This window comes from Telmatherina bonti, assembly GCF_933228915.1.
Source record: "Telmatherina bonti genome assembly, chromosome: 4".
Classification (NCBI taxonomy): Eukaryota; Metazoa; Chordata; class Actinopteri; order Atheriniformes; family Telmatherinidae; genus Telmatherina; species Telmatherina bonti.
The window spans coordinates 29,651,972-29,677,096 of record NC_136622.1 but is presented as its reverse complement, the minus strand read 5'-3'; the positions used below and the strand labels follow the sequence as shown (position 1 = coordinate 29,677,096).

The 25,125-nt window shown below is 39.9% G+C and overlaps 2 protein-coding genes across 2 annotated transcripts in view; both read left to right on the top strand.

Annotated features, from left to right (window-relative positions):
- Positions 1-4,463: 4,463 nt before the first annotated feature.
- LOC306754536 (specifically androgen-regulated gene protein) lies at positions 4,464-6,970 on the top strand. Its single transcript, XM_079238554.1, has 3 exons — positions 4,464-4,578; positions 4,941-5,100; positions 5,432-6,970. The coding sequence occupies exons 1-3, from the start codon at positions 4,474-4,476 to the stop codon at positions 6,781-6,783; spliced, it is 1,617 nt and encodes a 538-aa protein (XP_079094680.1). The 5' UTR covers positions 4,464-4,473; the 3' UTR covers positions 6,784-6,970.
- A 10,994-nt stretch (positions 6,971-17,964) lies between these two features.
- The window catches only part of scube3 (signal peptide, CUB domain, EGF-like 3), a gene marked incomplete at both ends in the record, with an annotated part of 83,811 nt that continues 76,650 nt past the window's right edge, over positions 17,965-25,125 (top strand). The window contains one exon of the mRNA XM_079239813.1: positions 17,965-18,064. Within this exon, the coding sequence (XP_079095939.1) occupies positions 17,965-18,064 (100 nt within the window). The remainder of the gene's footprint in view (positions 18,065-25,125) is intronic.

Here is a 25,125-nt window from a genome sequence, read left to right as displayed (position 1 = left end):
AAAGTGTTTTTTTTTCTTTGTTTTAACTTTTTTGAAGCCACACATGCCTTTTTTTTTGTCACACTTTGGTCTTTTTTTCCCTTAAAAACAAACAAAACAACTTTATTTAATCAGGAAAACTTCTGGAAATATCAATTTTCCAAAAGTGTTCAGAGAAAACATTCAGGCCCATCTCGACATAAATGTGACCGCAAACCTGTGCATTCACCAATAACTAATGCTTAATGTGCTTTAGTTTAACGTTTGTTCACTGGAAATAAAGTTTAGTCGTGTGTAGCTGCATTAGTGTGAGCTGTTGTCTTATAATTGTGAGATATGGCAGTAAAATAAAACAAGTTATTGTGAAAAATAAATACTTAATGTTTTTTTTTTAATCGTATGAAATCTTTGGGGCGGCATAAATAAACACTTTTCGGATTGGTCAGATGGTACTGTTTCCCTAGAAACGTGTCAGGCAGGCGCTCTCTGATTGGTCCCTTGCAAACAAGCCTGGAAGCTGTTGAGCTCACCTGTTCGCAAGTATTTCATACCTGTTCCCGTGTCGGTCGCGGTGGTTCGACTTCCAGGAATATCGCAGCACAGTCGAAAGAAACAAAGGGGCATCTCTGCCATGGACTGTGTGTGTACAAACGGCTGGGAATAGAAGAGATTTCCTCTAACATCATACCTGGTAAGTTATCTAAAGCTTTACTTTAGTTGTACTCATCTAGTAAAAGGTAAATATTTAATAATTAAAGCGTTTCCTCGTATTGAAGTGAAGTTTGACACTAAATTATCACCCTGTTTGTTTCATTTTAGGACTGCACCAACATTAGAAATATGTTTTCTTTTGTTAAAGCCTTCACTCTGCTGCAGGGATAAAACAATACATGAATCATACATTTATGTTGTTTGTGCAAGCTGAGTCAGAAAAAGTGCAAATACTAAACTTCTGAAGCCAGTAAACGTTTTAGAATAAATTACTAAGCTAAACATTAATGAAATATTTCTTTGCACATCAGCGGGTTGTGAGTTGCTCAACCAGATGCCGGCCATGAAATTTTGTTTATTGTAAATCATTAAACCAGTTCAAGCTGCCTTTCTGCCTTTGAACACATGCTTCACATTTTTTAGATGTCAGATGTCCTAACACACTGTAATTTGCCATCAAAGAGGATAAATGATGGTTTTCTGGGTTTCTAATAAGTGTGGCTCACTAACGGCAGGTGTTCTGGCATTAAAGAGCATTAAAGTGTTGTACCTGCTCTGCCCAAGCACAGTGTACAGCCACTCCAGCTTGGCTGAACCTGAGAAAGCAAGCAAAGTGACATTCCTGTCACCATCGAGTCTGAATCAGCTGTGGGTGTAGTGTGCTTTTCCACTGCTGTCCTGCAGGTTTGCTGCCTTGTTCAAGTTCAAGAGGTGTTGGCTTGGATGGTTTTCTCTTGCTCTGCTGATCTGAAAAAGGGCCCGTAATGGGAGGGACGGTAATTAGCCGTTATTGAAGCTTTCACAAGAAGGCTGGTCCATGTTTTGTCAACCAGCTTTTGTTTTCCGAAAACACATTAATGTGGGCGTTGATGATCAGGTTTTTCCCCAATTGTCTTTGTGAAGTGTTCGTGTTAGCAATCTGAAACTTTTTTCCATTTTCAGGCTGGAATGTATATTCCAGTACGGAGCAACCTGTTACTTGCATACCAGTCTTATACTTTAATACTCAAACACAATCTTAACACAAGTGGATCTGGCAGCAAAATGAAGATATTAGTCAATGTGTTTCTTCGAAATAATGTTTTAAATACTTTTTTTTCTTTTAGAAGAAGCTGCTCTCATCTGTTGCTTTGAAACCAATAACAATCATTCCCATAAAGAAGATTTCTCTTGCAGACAGCTTGATATTCTTATTATACTGCAGGTGTCTGCACTTTTAGGGGAGATGATGTCCAACTGTGATGATCTACGGGGATGTCAAATGAGTGCTTCCTCTCATAGAAGAGTAAAAATAGCCTCTTGCAAGAATCTGAGAAGAGAAACTGTTCACATCCCTGTCAGAAGTAGATTGTTCTTTGTCAGTTCATATTTTATGTGTTTATGGTGGGGAGTTTCCACATGGAAAACAAATCCTTATTCTGGATCATAGATAGGTCAGACATTTTGTTACAGTTTCTTTATATTACTTTTGAACTGAATTTCGAAGTTCTTTTGTCATTACACTTCAGGTATGAAACTTTTGTGGAGGAACACTGAATCATTTATGCACTCTTATTTTTGCTCCTCGGATAGTTATTACTGTTGAAATACCTTCAGGGTCTGCTGTATGTCGGTATACTCTGGGAATGAAAATCCCCTTAGGTTATGAATAAAAAACATTAAATTCTCAGAAGAGACTGACTAGGTGACCCCAGTGTACTTGACAGTATCTACAGACCTAAATATACCTGAGGGAAGATTTCTATAAACATTATTATTCATATTTAAAAGGCTTCTGCGCAGATTTGAGCAGACTGATTTGGGGCATATTATTTTCTTACTCTACTGATATGCATTTTAAGTTGTAGATTTAGTCACAAATGTACACAAAGTTGCCGTCTACTCCTGCAACTCGCACGTTTGATCAAATGTTCCCTGAGATAAGAGAACAATGAAGTTATTTTTGCACAGCTTTGCAGAACACGCCTGAAAATGGCTGCAGCTGCTGCTCGGAATAAGTCATGCAGCAGGTTGTTTGTCTCGCTGTTTTCCTTGTAGTTGATGACATTTGCCTGTGGCATCTTGCATTTTAAACTCTTAAGAGGACAGAAGGACTTTATATTTATGAGAAGTTTAATGTACAGTGTGGTCTTGTGCGTGAATTTCCGCCCAGTTTGTTTTTACTCCAAACGCCTTATAATGAGAATGTTACAGTGACATATTTGTGCTAAATGAGTAATACTGATTCTATTTTAGGTTTCTCATGCCTGACCTGTTGGTAGTAATGTGAACATGGAGTAACAAGCAGGAGGTACAACAACACATTGCAGTGCTGCGGAGCACGTCGACAGTCTGCGCACTGATTTTACAAGATTTAGAATATGTCAAAAGATTTTTCACCCTTGAATGCTGTTATACTTTAAAAAAAAAAAAGCACCCTATTCACTGAATTTTGATTGTATTTACAGCATTAACTTCTTATAATGATACATTCCTCTGCTCCTTGCTGCTGAAATCACTTAAAAAAAGCAGCTTTTTCTGAAGCTAAAACATTTAGCTCATTTAGAACAGCTGCTCCATGTAAAGCTACACAGCTGGTTAAAGTTTCTGTTTTTTAATCTGCACAAATGTTGTTCCGTGCTCCTCAGATGGGTGCTCAAATGAATGTCACATTCATAATTGTAGTATCTGAAACAAAACTCCGTAAACAGCTTCAGTCGGTAGGCTTGCACGGTAGGGTTTCTGTAATGATCTCACATTTACCTCCCTGAAACAAGACTGAAGCAAGCTGAGATATATCCGTATTTGACCGAGCCTGATTCTGCAGCGTGTTACCCCCACAGGGGGGAATTGTAAATAAGCATGTTTAGCCGCAGGGTGGAAACTCTTATCTTGCTGTGTCATACTTGCAAACTCAACTGTACATATAAGCTGTGCAAAAACTACCTGGAGAAGAAAGAGTAAGATGGCGTACTGTCAGTAAGAAACCTCAGTGTCACAACTACGACCCCACAGAGGCTGTTCAGAGTGAGATTGACCAAGGAGTTTGTTCCATGTAGCCAAATAATTCCCAGGTGTCTGGATTTTGTCTTTAAACTTCACAGTGAATATAGTGAATCACATAGTGATAAGCTTTGATAACATGCTTGTTTGAGGAGACAAGTGGGTGTTTAGAGGAGTCAAAGATTTAACATTTGCAACATTAAACTTTGAAATGACTTTTGTTCTTTCTGTTAGTTCTTCAAAATTGGTTTATAAATAATATCCAATGTGAAATATATTGAGAGTAATAAATGGTTAATTCATGAAATGATTTATCATTTTACAGCCATCCACCCTCCTGTTGATGCTTCATTTTAGTGTAGGCTGTTTCTTGAATGTAAATAAATGTTGACAAGTTCAAACATTATCTCACTTTAATAACCCAATTAGCATATGTAATTATGCTCAATATATTATTGTGACTGCGATTTGGTTCCTGTTTGGAGAAATGTATGAAGATCATTTAACGGTTAGTTCTAATTTATGGTATTTTTGTTTCTTAAAGGAAAAATAATTTTTCCTTCTGACTGTTTTATGAGATATTATTTTCATGTTTATCATTTGAAGAAATGAACTTTTTAAAGAATTAAACATATTGATTCCCAAAGTGTTACTAATGTTATTACTGTATTTCTTTTTTGTTTTGTTTTTGTTTTTTTTACCTTCATGTATTTTCTACTTAACCTTTTAGATTCCTTCCCACACTGGTCTTCTGTGAGATTTGTTCTACTAAGAGGACTGTGAAGCGCAGGTCCAGCACTCATGTCGAAGAGTGGCACGTGGCCAGGGGGCGTTGCCATGGAATCTTTGAGCAATATGGACAGTGCAGGAAGCTGCGACAGTGTAATCAGCATGAACTCTGGCTACGTGAGTGCTGCCGTAGATCTCATGTCACTTGTCTGTTATGTAACAACCCATGGACACACTGAGTAGTCATAGCGCATGTGAGAACATTCTGTTTGTTCAAAAATGAAAATAAGGGAACCAAAATTGGTGTGTCTGTATGTGACATGCATTTACAGACAGTGTGAGGGGGTTAAATGTGGGGCGATGAGTGGGAGTGAAAGTTACATTTCAGCTAACACAACAGTGTTATAGTTAGTCATCCATTATTCTACTGCATCTGTTTGAACAATGTTTTCTGAGATTAAATTGAGTGAAATCTTTGTTTTTTTCCTGTATCTGTAAATGATGGAACTTTATTTGAATTATTATTATTTCATGTGTAGAGTGATGACAGCATGGAGCACCTATCTGCAGAGGAGAGAGCGTGTCTGATGTACCTGGAAGAAACTATTGAGGCACTGGAAATGCAGGAGGACAGCGGCCTATCTAACGACGAGCCAGAAGCTTGGTTAAAGAAGGGAATGGATCAGACGAGAGGAAACAGTATGCTCCTGTCTTTCATGCTTTCTTTGCTGCTCGTGTTTCTCAGTCATGCATATTAGAATAGAGCTTAGAACTTTATTGTCATTGTACATTGTACAACAATATTCTGCATTAAGATGAGAGATTACATAATAATTTATAAGTTATAAAAGGTTTTTTGTTTTGTTTTGTATTTTTTCATTAGATACTTCCAGTTTGACATCTGCACTTGGAGTATCTTTGCCACCTATTCGAGACGCACCAGATTCTGCACCTGCATCAGTACCCATTGCTGGGGAAACTAAGCAAAACCCTGTTAATCAGACATCTGAACCGTTATCTGCTGCTGCAGAGGACCTGGTGGCTCAGCCTGATCCTACAGCTTCCAGATCAGCTCCTGGGGATATAATTCAGTCTTCAGTGGACCCCTCGGAGGTGTTGGGTTTAGCCTTAAGTGATGAGAGCGATGCTAAGAGTTTAGCAAATACACAACCCTGCCCTGGACTGTGCACAGAGACCTCTGAGATTGATGTGGATATAATCCCTCCTCCCTCTGACTTCATGGATGAACCCATCTCTCCTTCTCATCCAGAAGAAGTGGAAGATGTTCCTCTTCCTACAGAAATCACGCAGCCAGAAGCAACAGATTTTTTGCTACATGCAGAAGATCCTTTCCAGAAAACGTCTGAGAGCTCCTCTGTGACCGAAGATCCTCCGACCAAACTTCTCCCAGTCACTTCCTCGGATCCTGCTGGGGTTTTGGAGTCTAGATATCCACCTGCTGTGGCTCCAAAGCCAAAGAAGTTTCCACCCAACATTATTTTGAAGTCACATAAGACAGCAGCAGCTGGCTGTGTTAGAAATTCAGGACATTCAGTCCCCCTCAGCAGTGACAGGGTGTTGTTGGACCCTCAGAGGGTCCGAATTGAGGCTCTTCGAAAGCTTGGACTACTTAAAAGCAATGAAGAGGATGTCAGCCCTTCCCTGAGCCCTAAACTTCCTTCCAAAAACAGATGGTCATGGGCTGCTTCCTCCCCTCCAGTCAGCCCAGCAACTCCTTATGCACCACCATGTTACACCCCTGTAAACAGCCCACCTCCTGCCAATGTCCCCCTCCAGCCTGAATCCCCTACGATGGCATTGCCATCAGGTCCTCCCATTCAGGTTTCTGATGTGCTCCCAGTGCCAGCAGCTTTTAAAGACCAAGCTGGCCCTTCACATAATGAACTACCTGCTGTCAAAAATGTGACAAAGACCCCCATTAAAACCCCTCCTTCTACCCCTCCTGCACTGGTCAAGCAGCTGACCCCTCCAAAAGCCACTGGCATCAAGTCAGCCACCCGGGAGCGCTCCAGTTTTAATCTAAGTACTTATTTGGCTCGTCAAAGTTCAATACAGGCTGATGAGGGCATCGGTGGCGATCAAAGCCCCAGGCAGCTGCGTAACAATCGGCCACGTCCCTCCTCTCTGGGGAGTGGGAAAGATTTTTCCCATGCCAAGGGGGAAGACTTGCAGGCAGGCCATGCCACGAGCAAAGAGCCAGACTCTCAGAAGACTTTGTCTGCCCAAAATGTCTTCCCACACTCCAGAGAGTCTGCCAAACTGCCTCGATCGCAAGGCATCAGCGTGCTAATCAGCCCTCGCTCAGAGAACGGCCAGAACCGCCACGAGGCTCTCAAGAAGTTGGGCCTACTCAGAGACTGAGCTGTATCTTACACCACGGAAGTCCTCACATCACAATAAAGACTGATACAGAGGAGAAAAGGACTTTCCCAGTTATGGGGAAGCATTTTCACTGCAAGCTTTTACTTCTTCATTTCTACTGCATTAGCCATCGTGTGACTTTCTCACAGGACCGGAATTCCATGACAACCATGACCACACTTGCATGTACGCCTTGTACAGCCACATTTATAATTCTCATAAAACCGGAATCGCAGACTTTCCTCGTGTTTCACTTCGGCTGTGGTTTTTACAAATACTGTTACTTTTTTGAGTCATTGATGACCTATGTTGTCATTTCAGATATGAACCTTTTCCACTTCACCTTCTGCTTTCATGTCATTTGTTTATGGATAAAATGAGTGACTTGTTTCCCCCATAGTTTTTTTTAACCTTAAAATGTCACTTTTGCTAACTTTTACCTGGTTAAATCTGACCATTTGTCCCTCAGAGTTTCATCTAATTATTATAAAATGCTTTGCCCATATTATTTCTGAGCAGTTTACATCTTTATTGGAGGTTTTTGTTAAATGTACATACATACAATGCTGGAGCATACTTTACTGTAACTAGGAGAATGCAGGTAATAAAGGATAAGAATGTCAGTCATGTGGCTTGCACAGCTGCATAATGACCCATGCAGCCATAGCACTCTGCAGTGTCTGGAGTCAGCCTGGGTCTGTCTGTCAAAGGCAGACTGTGTTTTGCAACAGGCATCTTTTTTTGTTTTACTTATATCAACCCTCATGTTTTAGAACAAATCACACAGCAGTTTTTTGGCTCAACTCCAGATTTTTATTTTTATTTTTTTTTTTTAAATCTGATGTGACGGTGAGACAACTGGTACAACCTGTTTTTACTTTACTGAACATCCTCGCTGTTCCTGATTGCTCTTTTACAACTCGGCAGATTGTCTGGAAAACATTTCATCTCTGCTGCAGGCTTTTAAAGTTAAATATGGTTGTTATTTTATGTAATTTGATGTTCAGGTAATGTACTGGATTTAAAAGTTTTGTTAGTTCAGAAAAGGATCCTCAGAGAGAGTATTGATGGTGGGTTGCTGCAGTGATTTACAGAAGGAACTTCAAAAGTTTCTGCCTCATTTATTTGGGTTTTTTTTTTTTTTTTTGGATGTGCTGTCTCTGATAAGCTACAGCAATTCAAGTCCCCATGACACTTTCTCAGTAGCAATTTCTAACCAGCATCTCATTTATTTTAATACTAAGTATATTCATATCTTCTTTTCATACTGTATATCTATTTTTCCTGAGAAAGTGAAACTATGATCAATATCTGTTGCCACAAATTTGGTAACACAAGCAAAGTGAAAAGGATTTGAATATTGTTTTGAATATTTTCCTGATACAGAGATAAAGCACGTAGGCACGATTTGGTGATGACGGTGAAAAAGAGACTACTTATCGTCGAGTTCAGACACCAAAAGGAACTTATGAAAAAGTAACATTGGTCTATCGTTGTTAGTTAACCCTTTAAAGCCCGACTTGTGAAAAAATGCTAAAAGTCATATTTTTAATATGTCTTCACTTAGCCCTTTAACAAAATGTAACAAAATCTTTTCTTTTTTTTTTAAAAAGAGAGGGGGGGTCAATACAATTTTATTGTAATTTTCTGCTTCCTAGCATCTATTCAAGGGCAGAAGACACGTATCAGATTGTGTTCAACAGGATTTTGAATTAAGTTTTTATAAAGTGATTCAAAACAGCTCATAAACTTTGTGTTTCAGATATGATGAGTTTGATTTTATAGGGTTAAGCTTACAGGAAAAATCTTCTAAAATAGAGAGGAGGAAGCAGTTTGAGCTGTCAGACTAACACTGGCGGCTCTGTGGCATGTTGGTATGTGAGCCGTCCTTCCTTTCTGACAGCTCACCTGATGGAGGAGGAGTTGGTGACTGCTGCATCTGTCCATCAATTTCACTGTTACCGTCATAGACCTCAAACATCATGTGTTCTGACAAAGTGCCACAGAGCCACTGCCAAGCCTGCTGGGGTTTAGGTATGTACAGCCTTGTGTGTTATGAATAACATACCATCATGGTTTGCATATTTCTTAACGTGCAGTATTCCAATAATAAACACTGGGGAAGGTGTGGTGACCAGATAAACCAAAATGACTGCTAACAAATATATAATGTTGACAACGACTGCTGGGAGATCAACTCTCCTCTCACAGTTCATGCAGAAATTTATCTGGTTAGTACTAAGAACACCCACGTCTTGCCTTCACTTATATTCGATATACTGATTTTGTCTAACACTTAATTTCCAATACTGATATCAAATGATGCTTAGCAAGTTGTGCCAAAATAAACAAAAATATCTGGAAAACAATACCTGACATTTAATAGTCAGTCATTTTAAGTTAGAGGGAATATAGCTGAGTTTGATATATAATATTATGTGCATATTGTGTAAAGGTTGACAAAAAAAAAAAGTCAAAATCAATACGAATAATTGCAGATGCTTAAAAAAAAAGATAACTGCTCACAGTTATTTTAAAAACTGTATTTACTGGGAAACTATTTTAAAATACCAATATAGAAATATAAAATATTGAATATAATTGATAATTATAAAAATATGCACAAATACTTATAAATAAAACAAACAAATAAAAACAAATTGTACCAGAAAAAATGTGTTAAAATGGATTTCCTTTGTATTTCTATGAAACTCATTTTGTTTCACACATCAGTGAGACACAGTTGAAAGGGCTTTGAACCCTTTCCAGATGCTGCTCGTATAAGGTGACATCAGGTAAATCTTTTAATAAACCAGTTGGGAAACTGAGAAAACTTAATGTGACACTGAATTGTGCTTTTGTGAAGGATTAATCCTGAGCCACTTTTCCACAATACTATCTAGTTGTCCCTTTATGCACTACAAAAAGAGATCTGTTCATTCCTCTTAAACTCAGATAAGACTGAAGTAATTCTCGTTGGATCTGAAAAACTCAGAGCTAAATTTTCCGGTTTTGTAATGAACCTGGATGGCATTACTTTAGCTTCCAGTGCTACAGTGAGAAACCTTGGAGTAATATTTGACCCTGACCTGTCCTTTGGCCCACATATTAAGCAGGTTACTAAAACAGCCTTCTTTCATTTACGTAATATAGCCAAAATTAGGGACATTCTGTCTCGGAGTGATGCAGAAAAACTGGTTCACGCTTTTGTTACTTCGAGACTAGATTACTGTAACTCTCTATTACTGGGCTGTCCTAAATATGCCCTGAAAAGCCTTCAGCTGATCCAGAATTCTGCAGCCAGAGTCCTGACCAGAACCAGCATGAGAGATCATATTTCTCCAGTTTTAGCCTCTCTTCATTGGCTGCCTGTTGAATCTAGAATAGAATTTAAAATCCTTCTCCTTACATATAAAGCCCTCCACAACCAGGCACCACTATATATCAAAGACCTCATTGTTCCTTATATACCAAGTAGAGTACTTCGTTCGCAGACTGCAGGCTTACTTGTGGTTCCTAGAGTCTCAAAGAGCCGAGCAGGAGGCAGAGCCTTTGGTTATCAGGCCCCTCTCTTATGGAATAAGCTCCCAGTTAGTGTTAGGGAAGCAGACACCCTCCCCACCTTTAAGACTAGGCTGAAGACTTATCTTTTTGATAAGTCCTATAGCTAGGGATGGTTAGCATCCCTTAGTTATGCTGCTATAGGTTTAGACTGCTGAGGGACATTTCCTGATACACTGAGCTTCTTTCTTTTTCTCTTTATCTCTTTCTTTTACCCCCCCCCCCCATAACAGTGTTGCATCATTAACATGTATGTCTCCTGTCTCAGCAGGTCTCCCTGGCCGGGAGTAGCAGTTCCTGTTGTCTGTTGTCTTTCTGTCCTCTTCCCCCCACACAGCAGAGGCAGATGGCTGCCTGTCCTGAGCCGGGTTCTGCCGGAGGTTTCCTTCCTGTTAAAAGGGAGTTTTTTCCTTCCCACTGTTGCCAGTGTGCTTGCTCAGGATGGGAGATTGAGTTGGACTCAACTCAATCTGTTGGTTTCCTTATATAGGCTGTTATGAATTGGCCTTCATTATGTTTTCCCCTCTGTCTGTAAAGCGTCTTGAGATGGCATTGCCGTGATTTGACGCTATATAAATAAAGTTGAACTGAATTGAATTGAATTCCCACAGCATTTACAGGTTCACAATCAAGATAATTATACGGGAGCCTAAACGCTGTAATTTACAGTGTCTTAATCCCCTTAATAACAGTTTAAACTCAACTTGAAAAACATTAAAACTGATTTATCTGACTTATAGTAAGTCATGTTTTACACATAATAAATCACCCCCCAAAATATCTCATAATTTTTTATTGAATTTTGACAGAATAGGTCAACTACAAAAGTGACGCTGATGAGAAGTTTACAGATAGTCTGAAGCCATGGGCAGATTACCAAACATAAACTGAGCTATCTTGTGTCCATTTGTATTGTGAAGACAAACAATATGTTAACTGTTCTTGAGAATAAAGAAAAGAAAAAAATGCAGATTTAAAAAAAAAAAAAAATTAGAGTAGCTTAAAAAGTGGTGTTATATTGCAACCGTGGGTTTTACAGGGTTAAATGGTTCAATTTAGCCGGTTTACCTGATGTCAGCTTCACATTTTATTCATTACATATCATATCTAAAATTAAAAAATTGTTAAGCAGTAATACATCTGTGAGCCCTGTTTCCAATATTGTGAGAAACTGTCTGCGCACCCAGAGCCTTACCTGAGCAGCTTATTAGCATGCTAGGCTAATGCTGGTGAAGTTTAGCAAATATTAAGAAGCAAGTGGATCAGTCTTAGTTTTCGGTGCAAAACTATAATAGTTTTTGTAATTCAGATGACAATTCTCCAAAAGGAGGACATAATGAGTTGTTACAACACAATTGGAAATATTTTTTGGTTTGTTCACTTTCACAGCTGTAACCAACTGAGCTAATTAGGACAAGAAAGCCTCCACCGATCTGTGCACTGCAACTGCAAGGACGCAAAAAAAGCACATAACAGGTAATTATTTGGATTTCACTGAAAATTTTTCAATTAGACCAGGGGCTTATCTGCATATATATTTTATATTTAATTTGTTTATTGACATTAATGCATAGTAAAGTACGGGTTTTCCGAGAGTGACTAGGATCTGAAGGAAGACCTGCGATGTTAAATGTTAGGGAACATCCTGTCCACCAGAGGGCAGTCGAGATTCATGTCTGTACCACTATAACCAGTAATGCAATGCTGCAAACCAGACTTTCCTGCTGCGGCACAGGTCTCATTCACTTTTATAATATTGGACACAAATGTAAAGTTTGCGTTTGTGGTAGAGTTAAAATATCTATCTATCTATCTATCTATCTATCTATCTATCTATCTATCTATCACTCGTCCTCTTAAATGTACACACTAAAACAAATTAAAAGTATTTCAATAGCCCTCCCCACCACCATTTTTAAAGTGTGCATCAAAAGGATAAAACTAGAGGCAATCAGTGAAAAGTAATATGCATGTCTGTTTTTACTGCATGTCACAAGTGACAGGAATCCAGATATAGCAAACAATGATTTCTCCACCTGTTTCTTATTGTCATGCCAAACATATTTTTATTTTTTCTTCTTTTCTTGATTAATTTTGTTATCACAGTCTCCTGATCACACTCAACATGCTTATTATTATGTGAGCAAAGCGGATAATTTGTTGTTAAAGCCCCTCAGTAAGAGTTACACGACACTTGGTGTTGATCATAAGTTATATTTAGTCATTCATAATAAAGTGTAATATTATAATTGCACGTAGACAACTGCTAAATTAAAAATAAAGGTGTCAAATCTTATTAATTTAGCCAAAAGTGGGTTTGAACTAAGTGTTTGTTATGTCTTTTGAAAGCTCAGTCATACAAATTATGGGAAGTTTGATGACTATTGCCATCACACCAGTTTTTACATCTTTACACTGGCTCCCATTCAGTAACAGTGTAAACTTTAAAACCCTGCTGATTGCTTACAAATCCCAGAACAATTTAGGCCCAGAATGCATCTGTGATATGTTCAGAGAATATAAACCAAACAGACGTCTTAAGATCCAATGACTCAGGTCAACTAGTCCAGGCCAGAGTCCAGACTAAACACATAGAAGCAGCGTATAGCTGTTATGCTGCAAACAACCAGAACAAACTGCCAGTGGAGATTAAACTCTCACTAAATGCAGAGTCTTAAATCCAAGTTAAAAACATTATTTTTCTCATGTACCTATCCATGAAATATGCACAGTAACTTTTAAATGATCTTGCTTTTAATTATTTTAATTTAATATATGATTTTATTGTGAAATGTTGCCTTTTGTTCTTGTATTTTATGCTTCCTTACACAATTTGTAATGCTTTTACTGTTGATATAAAGCACTTTCAATTTTCTTGTACATGAAAGGTACTATAAAAATAATCCTGCATTGCCTGATGACACTTTGTTCAGCTGCACAAAGATTAAACATTTTATGCAACTTTTTTTTTCATATCTGATTGAAAACTTTGGCCTGAGCTGCAGTTTTATCTTGCCAAACATAATAGCTTTGTCTTGTTTGCTGAAAAAGGAAGTGATTCAGTTCAGAGAATTTGTAAAGAATGTAAGAGGTGAATGTGGGCGATTTGCTGGAATGTTTTACTCATCAAGTGTCACAACCACTCTTGTACTTATTCATCACACGTGCCAAGCTTAGAGAGTCTTCAGTGGCCTGAACGGGATCTGAAGTTTGGTATTTGACTAGTTTGATGAAGGTTTGGTTTAATTTTATGTTGCACAGTTCCGCTGAACCTTGACAAAGCTCTTTGGAAAGAGTCTGTGTTGTCAGTAGTTGGAGGCGGCAGGCATAGCTGCTGCAGTGTCTGGCTAGACAGTGAGCTCATGGGACTTCCCCGCTATCCTGGCCCTGTTCTGTACTTACCTACTTACATAGTGTCTGTCTGAAAGAAGCTGCTTTGACCCTTCCTCCACATATGAGTTGAACGTTGAGGATTAGTGAAGACAAAGTGGCACAGAACTACTGCCAAGTCTGCTGGGGGTTTAAGGCATGTTCAGCCCAGTTCTGTGTCATCACAAGAGTTGACTGAAAATAAATGGATATTACCTCTGCTCCATTTGGGTGGGTGTGTGTGTGTGTGTGTGTGTGTGTGTGTGTGTGTGTGTGTGTGTGTGCGTGTGCGCCTGCGCCTGCGCGCCTGCGCCTGCAGGTAGACTGCAAGCATGGCTTTGCAATTGAGCTGGATGACAATGGCTGATAGTTTAAATAATAACCTCTGAAAGGATTGCATGTGGGGAGAAAATCTACTTGTCTGTCTTTTTCTTTTTTTTTCTATCTTGAGGAGTCCACTCACATTAAAGACACAAAGCAAGAAGAGATATAAGTCAAGCACTATGCCTTTTGTGCAGTCTCTGACAAGCTGTACGGTCTTCTTCCCTGCTACAACAACAGTAAGACTCAGGGAATTGAAATGTCACATGAGAGGGCAGACAAGCCCTCATAACCCCGAACCTGACAGCACAGTGGTGATAACACTCATTAGAAGCTCGTAGCTGGCACAGGGGTGTTACAAATGCAACTAAATTTTAATGCTTCTGCTGGTGAATTTGTTTCCCTCTCCACGGCGTTGGAGAAATTGTTTTTGACAATCAGGAATAACTCTTCTTTATCAGAGAGCCTGGATGAGATACCTGTGTTTCATCTGAGTTGATAACTGTATTTCCTTTTTTCCTTGTTGGTGACCGAGGCCGTGGTCAGGAGGCATTCCTGGGGCAAGCCCACAGCGTTTGCTAGGATGACTGTAGTAAAGTGTGGAACTCAGCAAGCCACTCAGCTCCCCTGTGGTGCTGGCATGGTGAGTACCAAGACATCCTGCTGGGCCTGCGGTGGTGTTGGCAACCTCGCATATGAAGAGAGTTTTAAAAAAAAAAAAGAAAGAAAACAAGCTTTTCGCTTTGAGCTGTAGCATTTTTAGACATAAATCTTTCAGACAATTAGAGAGCATAAATGTCCAAGTGGAGGAAAGTAAATGAGGAGCTGAGGTGAGGTGTCCCTGTGTTTGGCCATCTGGAAGAGAACATTAGACTCTCTGCAGGGCTTCTAAATCCACAGTTCATTAGCATGCAGTGTGTTATAATGGTGACTCTTGCAGTTGCTTCTCGACGTGCACCCATCTTACATTTATCTACTGCAACAGCTGCTGTCTGACTTTGATATTTTGGAGTCAAAATAAGAAGATGGTTACAAAAATATGTCTGAAATAATGGTTTGCTATGATTCTTATGGTCTGCTATTTTTTTAAGACAGTGGTCAAAGAGAAGTTTCAAGAGACCGTTGTTCATATCAATCTTTCTTTTCCAGACAGATTTAACTAACACCTTGCTTGAGCTCTGACAAAGTCCCAAACTGATACTTCTTCAAAATTCATATTCACTCTCTGCCAGATGCATAACAGGAGGTTTGCCTCTGCAGCAAATCTCATGAATGTGACTTATTATCAATGAAAGATCCTCGATGCCATCTTGACACCTTCCTCTCTCTCCCACTGTTCTTTACACAGTGTGTAGCCAAAGTCCTTTTCATGACAAGAATCATAAATTAAACATAACCTGGGTTTCCCTTGTGTGTCTGTTGGTGTAAAAATAGCTCGGTTTGGTGCACATTGTGATGCCCGCACTCAGCCCTCTGTCTTTAATGACGTGTTGCAGTGAAAAGTGCACTGATCCTCCATGGCGACTTGTGCTCAAGCTCTGTGGCAACCGTGTGCTGACTTTCCCAAACTCCCGGAGTCGCTCTGAGCTCATTTGGTTATACAAGTGCTCACAATTATCCAGAGATTTGGACACAGGGACTTGGGATATTTCCATATCCCTGACGGATGTTATTTTAATTACACTGAATTGCTTGACTTTGTGCTGTGGATTTACATGTTTTTTCGTCTTCTGTGGGTGCAAAGAGGGCTTCTCTGAAGATTTCTCTGTTATACTGAATCTCTTATTTGGCGAGGCCCCCAGTCTCTGGGAATTCAATTTTTGAATCAAAGTTAATTACATTATAATAAGTAATCTTTAAAGGACAGGTGACAACATTCAGATAAAATGCAAGATAAAATGCAAGATAACAAAACAAATCTTCACTTCCTCCTTTAGCCATTTCAGATTTAGTCTCTTATTCTCTGAATCATGTGAAGAAGGCAGAGTTGTTATCTCCAATCAGCCTCCTTGTGAGGCCCTAATTATATTTGATGCAGGAAAACAATTACACGTGGGAGAAGGCATGATAATTATAGTGCAGAATCTGCCTGTATGTTGAAATTAAAAAATAAACACGTTAACAGAGCTGATTGATTTTGCAATGCAGAAGAAGATCATGGAGAGGAAGGTGCCAGGTGTGAGGATGTAGATGTGTTAGTTCTATAGGATGGTTCCTGAAAACAAATGTTTCACATATCGCTGGTGAAATGCAGTGCAGTGTCTCAGTGGGATGTGCTCATGGTAATGTGAAATATGTTGTTTGACTCATGTAATGTCTCAGTTCTCTTCTGGTATTGGTTGTAATGGTGTACATGGAGTAACTCATAATCAGTGATTTGGAGGAATGTTAGATGTGGAACATCTTTAATTAAACTATTTGTTTTCAGAACATCACCAACAATGTCTCATCTTTAAGGACATACTGTGCTTTTTCTTGCAATGTGGTTCACAGATGCAAGAGTGAATTTCAATGTTTATGATTTCTGGCACCAGAGAGGGCTGCAGATCAAAGATCACTGAGGTAAACTGATTTGCATTTCTTGCAGAGAAGGACTGGTGTGTACATGTGGGTAATGTGATGTTGGGTATGGTTTTGGAACCTGATGGCAGATAATTTCCGTCCAGGTTTTTATGTTTGTAAATGACCTGATTCACAAGGGTTTGCCAGTGTTCCTGTTAACAATTACTGATTATTACTTATTACACCTGGAGGAGTGATTCATCTTCAGCTGGTGTGCCTCATTCTTTCACAATACTGTAATCAGTGCTTCTTATTAAATTATGTCCTATGTGCATGGTTTTTATGCGAGTTACATTTAAAATCTCCATGCAGGCCCATCTCTAGCTTCAACAAGGGCAGAAAATTGCTTAGAGCCCTGAATTAACCTTTTATGATGAAATTCAAAGAAATAAGTCGAGGTGAGAAATGTTTTGGTAAGTTTTGAGATTACATGCTGAAATCTGCAGGTGAACTTTAACTATTCTGTGTTTAACAACTGACATGATGGGATAAAAAAAATATATTTCATTCCAGAAATCTACACTTGTAAGAACTGATGTAAAATTGTGTCATATATTTGTCCTGGTTTACTTTTACCTGGCAGGTTGCATCGTCACAATGCCAAACCCAGACAATCAGCACTTATTGTTGATCATTTGCGTGGGTGACCTCCATCCTGCTGTGTGAGAATAAAATGCAATTTCTAGGCTGTGTACTTTCCCCATCCAATTCGTTTATAAATCCATTCTCCCTTTTGTTCTGCGTACCTTTTTTCAGCTATTGTGTTAACCACTCTGCTGTGATGGCAACTTCTCGTTGCGCAGGTGGCACCAACCAGTTGGCTGCACAAGCCCGACCTGCACCGTGCACACGGTAACCCCTGTTCACCTTGAGCTCGACCAGCACCTGTGTGTAAATTCCTGCTGGACAAAAAAGGGAAACCGTGAGAGTGAGAGAAAAGCAGGGACAGCAGTGGAGTCCGGAGCGCAGCGCTGTGCGCTTCTTCCTCTCTCCTCCCCCTTTAGACACGGCCGAGCACTCCATCTCTCCGCCGTTCCCTCTCTCCCTCCCCACTCTCTCTCTCTTTCTCTCAAGCTCTCTCTCTCTCTCTCTCTCACTCCCTCTTTCTTAAATTGACATCGGGTCTGGTCTCGAAACATGATAACAGAAAAATCTTGCGCTCCGCGTTGCCGGGCTGTCCTCAACCCCGATCACTTGAAACTCAAATAAGCAGGCGTTCAGACGGGGGTGAAAGGGATCGCACAGTATCCTGTCAGCGGGTGCTCAGAGGAGATAACGACAGATATTTATACCACACACCCTTTGAATGTGCTCTTGCGCATCGTAGGTTTTGCAAAGTGCTGGTATTAAACTGCAGTGAAAGTTAACATGTATCTGCACGCTTCGATACGCGCAAGTCTTGGATTGGTAGGTTTCTGCTTGGTCGCCTTTGTCCAGCAGCCAGCTTCAGGAAGTAAAACCACTCAAGGTAAGTTTTCCACATCAAAATACTTATTTTTCTCCTGGTTTGGAGTGAATCAGTTGATTTCATGGGTCCCAAATTATCAAAATTTCTAGATGTCTGTGGCAAAGTGATTGCATGAATAAGCACCATATTGAAGTTTGTTAAAAGAAGAATATTTTCAAATGTAATCAGGCAATCTGGTGCAGACTTTAATCCTTCATCCAGATAAACAGTTTGTTTCAAGCAGATGTCTTCTGTTGATTCAGTGTCCTATATTACAATCATTTAATTGCATTTTTTTTGTGTGTGTCAGCATAGTGAAAGCTTATTTATGCAGACTTGCCAAAGCAAGAAAGGAGGAAACATAATAAAGCTGAATCAAGTTTCTCTGTGAGTTTGCTGTTGTTGGTTGGGTTGGGGGGGGCGGGAAGCTGCCTTCGATCTTCAAACAGCATCAGCAGTGTGAACAGTTATGTTTCATAGCTAATCCAGCAGGTAATTGTAGTGAGACTACCAGGAAGTATATGTCACACTCCAGACAAGTATTTGACACCGGACTGCAACACGCACATGGACAGGTCTCTGTCAGACACTGCAGCCACAGTACCGTCCTGCCAAGCTGGCTGCCCTCTTGCTCTCTCATCTTGTGAGAATTCATTCAGACCAGACGGATCAGACCACCTTACAGGAACATGAGAGACGCAGTGCTATACACTCAATTTCTGATCCACTCAGCTGCCTCCTTGCAGGTTTTCATCACTTAATTTTCCCACAATACAAACGCCAAGACAGAGCTGCCAGAAATATTTGCATGCAAAGACACATCATGGTTTCTGTGAGAGCGTTGATTGTGGTTGGTGATGTTTTGCACTCACAAAAAGACATCTCTCGGGCGGTCGACAAGGCAAAAAGAGAAAGGGGGTGGGTGACTATTTTGCATCCTGGGTGGTCTGCCCCCACTTGTGGGAAAACTCAATATTTACATTTTGCAATTAGAACTACTTTTTTCTCACTTTATTTTCCACAACATCGATTACACACTTTCTTGTAATGTGGAATGCTGCTGTATGAGTCTGTCTGTAATGGCTTGCATCTGTTTGTTGGTCAGCAAGCGCAACGCAGTGGATGACCACTTGATACACTTCTTCTCCAGTTGCTGTTTATCAGGAATCACAAGCAGCTCTGCTGTGATATCTGTGTTTGGCTCTGTAGCTCGTTGTGAGTATATTTTGGACCTATCTGCAGATAAATGTGGTGTTTTTGATGTTTATGTCAACTCTGCAAGATGGAAATAATTTAGAAAAATTGAAAAAACCGAGATGAACAATGACTGAAAAAAGACAATTTGTCAGCTCAATATTTATTCAGCACAGATGTTGTCTTTCATCAGTGTCAGTCTAATCATGGCACAGTGTTTCTGACATCAGTCATTACTCACGAAAAAAGAGAGTGCTTTGATGGAGGGGGGGATTGAGGATGTGGGTAGTGTGACAAAGAGAGTAAAATAAGAATGGAGGAATCAAGAGAGATTAAATGCAGAGAGAAAGACGGTGAGTTAGCAGCTACAAGCGAGAAAAAGACCAGACGAAAGAGGGTAGCCGTATACGTCATGGCAAATCACTTTCCCTCGAACAGAGTCAGGAGCTCTTTGCTAATGCAGTGGCACCAAGGCAACGGTTGGTGTGGGGCTGACATGCTGCTGTGGCTGGCTGTGTTGGTGTAACCTCTGCTCTGAGGCCTGGGGGTCTAAAGACATAGGGCTGCCAGAGCGCGGAGGAAGGCCACATGCAGGCCCTGACACACTGTGGGAACGGAGCAGCCCCTGCAATATGAGGCCCAGCTGATGGGTAGGCTTACCTTGAGATGCTGACTGAGTCTCCTCTGAGTTGGATGGAAGAGAAGAAGAAATCCCCCAAACCCTCACTCAGTCACCCCTCTCCTCTTGCTTTGTTTGCTTTGTCCCCGCTTCCTTTCCTTTGCACTTAATGAAGTAGCTGTGCTTTTTCTTTGTCAGCCACAAGCAACGACTGCAGCTGACAAATTACATCCGCTGTGTCAGAGAGCTCCCTGTCAGCCAATGTGCTAATTGTGTTTTAGAAACAAAAAAGACTGAGTACAGCATCTCTCTGCTCCCTTTGTCCCTTTCTCCAATCTTGTCCTACCCACTTTATTTTTTAGTGGATTGGAAGCTGAATGTTGTCTAATGTCTAATGTCTGAATGTCTAAGAATACAAACATGATTGTATAACAGCATGCAAAAGTTTAGGAATCATCCTCTTGTGCAGTTGAAGGAATTCATAAATACTTTTCGTCTAAAACTAAGGATCTTGCAGGTCTTGTTGAGTGGATTTTCACACCTGCTTCCTGTAAAAGTCTTCTGGTACTGTGAGATTCTTTGGTCATTCTGTATGCACAGCTCCTGAGCATTTTTGATGCATGTATTGCTTGGTGCCATGGTTAGCTTTTTAGCTTGCTTGATGCACTTGATGTAGTCAGTTTTAGATTGGTTGTATGCAAACTATCATTAATCTACATTCATTCACTTTTCATCTTCAGCTTTTTTTTTTTACTAAGCAATGTGCTTATGTTGGTGTGTTTGTTTAAGTAGTTACATTGGGTTTGACTATCCATTTCATCAGATCAGATTTCTTTGTATTTAAGACAAAGAAAGTTTTGCCCCACTTATTGTCATTTTTCCATGACATGACACTTTTTATTCTCTCCCTTGCTAAGCTTCCTAAAAGTTGATTGTAAATAAGCTATAATCTACATTTGCCTGTTAGGGTACCCAAACTTTTGCATGGTGCTACTTTTCATTTAAAAAAATATCTGAAAATCCTGCATCCACCTACCTGAAGTTGAGTTACAGAAGCAGCAGGTTCAGGAGGGAAACTTTCCATCCGTCTTCCTCAGTGACACCGTTCAGTTCCTTATGGGAAACCTGGAGGCATGCCCGGTTAAAGAGGGTTATACAATCCCTCCAGCATGTTTCGTCTCTCAAATCCCACTTCCTAAGAGTGGAGCTGGTTTGCTCTGCTCTTCACCTTCTCTCACCATCCAGCTCAAACTGCTAAGACTTTGACTTTTCTAACCACATGTTGAGGCTATGTGGATGAGGTGGCGTCCCTTGGCTTCTTTGCACTGAGCTAAATTGGGCCCCAGGAACCCAGGCTCAGCCCCCAGATTGATTGTCATAGTCCCTGGTTTCCCTCTAATAGTTGAGGTGACTCCAGTTCTTTGAATTGGTCTTCGTCTGACCCCTCCCCTTGACCAACTTGCTTTCAGAGACTCTACCAATCAATCAAACCCCTTTACATCAACAAGGTGATACTGCAGATGAGAGATTCTACAGAAGGTCTTTGAATGTTGAGATATCTGTTTAAACTTTTACTTTATGCTTTTTGATGAGTTCACCTGAAAATAAAACAATTAGCAGCGCTCTATTTTCACACTGTATGCGTGTACATGTAACAGCGAGTGCATACGCGGGCTGAGACGGTAATTCTAGCAGAAACTCTGTCAAGAACCTGAAACATCATGACCCCAAAAGAACAATATAAACTGAATTTTTTTTCACCACCTGCTTCTTTGGCCTTAAACTTTAATGCTAGTCAGAAGGAAGGAAGAAGAGGATTAAGTGGGTGGGCATCCAGACCCTAAGTCCTTACTGGTGTAGTCCAGTTGCATCTGTCCCCTCAGAGACTATTTTTAAAGAAAAGGTACAAAAGTCCATGTTTATCCCCCAGGATGCTGATTGCAGCCTGTGACTGGAAGATTTCCAGTGTTATAGTCAGGGAAGTCCTCTCTTGTCCTGACCAGAGTGCTCTGTGACTTGGAGAAATGAATGATATGACATCTCAACATAGTTTACAGTTTGACTCATTTAACTGCAAGCTTGTCTATTTCTGCTCAGGGCCACTTAAAGAAGATGAGCTTCTAACCTGTAAATACCTTTTTTTCTTTTTAACACTAAGTACTTTCGTAATCCTATGAGCCAGATGTTTCAGTACATCTCTTCTCTCTACGGCAGACATCCTCTGTGTTAGATACTTATGTTGTCATTATGATCAGAGTCCAGAGCAAGCTGAGCCTTGGGGTAGCCTCTAATTTTACTGCTCAGTAGACACTCTGAAAGCACCTCGCTTTCAAGTGGTACTGCAGTACTGCTGTACATGTGGCAGAGTAGCCAATAAGTCATGGATGATTATCTTAGCATTAATCAGCTGATGACGTATATCCAGGGGCAGGACAGTGTTGTGAGGTAAAGTAAATGTATATGACTGTTACCAGGGGTGGGAAAATCAAATTGGAAATTGAATATTGGGATTTTTTGCTTCACAATTTTGAAATAGATTTTTTTTCAAATGAATAAAAATGATCCATTATAAATTTTTAGTCATTTTCATTGTTTTTATTGATCTTTTTTACTTGTTTTCTCGGGCATTATAACAGCAGAATGATGAATGTTGTTTTTTCCTTATAGAAATCAAGAAAAAAAAAACAATCAAAAAAAGTTTTGTACATTTCTTTTGTTTTTAATCTACAAAAATCGGCAATATCGAAGAATTGTGAGAATCGCAATTTAAATCGAATCGAGACAAAAGCATACCGCCACAGCCCCAACTGTTACCAAGTCATATTGGGCCATTTTTTCCAACCCAATTCTTAGCTTTTTGTGGAGCCAAGCTTCACCGTAATACAAACCTTTTTAGTTTTATTTCAGGACAGACAGGCTACAGAGTGAAGATCACATTACAGGCCCATGTAAAGTCAAACCTGCCTGCAGGCGATTTAGTGAGCCTTTGTTCTGGACAGTCGCTCACTTTCATCCTGGCTGATGGAATGCCAACCCAAGACATTTTCCTGTCTGCAACAGAGTGTCAAAGATCCTGGCCTCAAGAAATTCGACTTGCCTGCTCAGGTCTCCCAGTGAGAATTTTGTTATGCATATTTGCCAGGGTGTTGTTATTTGTTGAGAAAACAAAGAGCTGCATTTTTGTTAGGAAATCAAGAATTTCTTAGGAGAGGCAGACTGATGAAGGTTTTTCAGTAGTTGTTGCAGATCGTAGCAGCTTGGATGATTGCAAACCTGCCCATGTCATGTTGTTTTTCTCCTTGATTTGCATCGGATGAAAATAAATTAGGTGAAATGAGACATAAAACTGCGAACCTCAAAGAACATTCAACATAGTTGCATATGCTTGCATATAGTTGCTTTCTGCATGAAACACTTCATAAATGTCCAAAATGAAAGAAAAAACACATGTACAGCAGACACAGTGGCAAAGCTCCTTGAAATCCAGATGTTTCTGGAGTAATATGCTAAATAAGTAGACATGCCAATCATCTGAAAATGATAATCATCATGATTAATCATCTGACAGATTAATTAGCATCACGTAAACACTTTCTAATTGAAAATGAATTATGAAGCATTTTAGCATCTTTATAGAGGGTAAATCTAATGCGGCGCTGATCCGGGGTAACTAGCTGAATAACCAGACCCTGCTGGCTCTGTTCCAGTTGGTCTTTGGATGAGTTTCTAGTTTGTGGATTTGGTCAACACAGTCTCATCACTGCTGTAAAAAAAAATATGTTGGTTCAAAGGAATTTAACAGTGACCCTAAAGAATTGTACAATATTTCCCTTTTCCTTAATTCTCTGCTGCTATGCAGCTCCTGATGATGTCTCAACTCTTGTTACAACGTCACAATGACAGCGTTGACTCTGTTCAGCAAATACAACAACTTCCTGTTGAAATGTGATTCTCCTTTATGTATTTATTTATTTATTTAGTTAGTTATTAACCTGAGTTATGAAGCACTCACATTTTGGAGTTAGAAACAAACTTTGAGCTGAAAATGAATATTTTAAGCCAAATTCACACCCAACAATTTTCAACTTGTAGTGACTTGAACTTTGACTAAATAAAGGCCTGGTTTAGTTTTATCCCTGACTGACTAATTCCAGCATGTGTGGGCAGTTTCTTTGTTATCACCATATTTGGCTGCTGAACTTGAGCTATTGTGGAGAAAAACCATTAAAGCTACTTTACACGTGGGTGTGTTATTAGTTCAGTTACATGGTTCATGCTGGTCATACAGGGATGCAGGGGAGAGGTGTTGCTTGGTTATTCTGCTACATCACAACAAACACAACATCTAAATCTCATTAATTAGGATGTAATTTTTCACCTCGCTTACTAACTAATGGAAAGTAAACAAGTTTCTTTTACTTTGAATGAATCTGCTTTTTCTTCATCAGCACATTCTGAATTTGAGCATTTCTCTTTTCACATTCGGTAAGCAGTATGAATGTCGGGTCACAACTAAACAAATCAAACCTGTGGACACCGCAGATTCCCTGCTGTTAACCTGAAGAACTCCATCAGCTTCCGAAACCTCTGTCACGGTACCTTTCCCACATTCCTTGAGCTGAAAATCACTTTATCAGCAGCTAGCAAGACCCTTGTGACCACTATTTGTCACCTCATTTGGGATGGTTGCAGAATTGACAGGGCAGCAGATTGCAGGTGCAAGAAAAGGAGGGAAACATGTATTTTAGAGCTCCAACATTTTCTGAAGAAAAGAATCATAACTGCTTTGTGTTGTCCAGTGGTTTAAAATAACCTGCCAATGACTTAGAAGTACAGACAGCAGAGCTTGTTTGAGACTTGTTTATTTTTCAAAGCTTTAATCTGAATGATATATTCCAAATGAAGCATGCCTTGCTTGTCTCGTATGTGGCGTCGTGGTTAAAATTGTTATTGAAATTGGAAAACTCCCTCCTCCTCTCCTTCTTTTTCTTCCACCCCGTCAGTGGCCTTTGTTCTCTGTGCAGATGCAGCACTGTGCTGACAACATCCCTGTCGGTTTCGGGGGAGGATGGAGTCAGTGTTGATGGCACTCTGACCCCCTTCAGTCTTACTCTTACATCTGAGACTCTCTCAGAAAGTGCTGATGGCTCACTGAGGAGCCTCAGCGTCCCTCAGATCATTAATCCTTTAACCCCACCACCATGATGCCCGATTTTTACTTTTTTTTTCTGTTATGTAATTCAAGCAAAGATATTAGATGGGCTGTTAT

Excerpts from the sequence above, each read along its gene's own strand:
- LOC306754536 (XM_079238554.1), top strand. The coding sequence starts at position 4,474 with ATGTCGAAGAGTGGCACGTGGCCAGGGGGCGTTGCCATGGAATCTTTG. Across the intron at positions 4,579-4,940 it reads TCAGCATGAACTCTGGCTAC|AGTGATGACAGCATGGAGCA; the intron begins GTGAGTGCTGCC and ends TTTCATGTGTAG. Across the intron at positions 5,101-5,431 it reads GGATCAGACGAGAGGAAACA|AGGACCTGGTGGCTCAGCCT; the intron begins GTATGCTCCTGT and ends CTGCTGCTGCAG.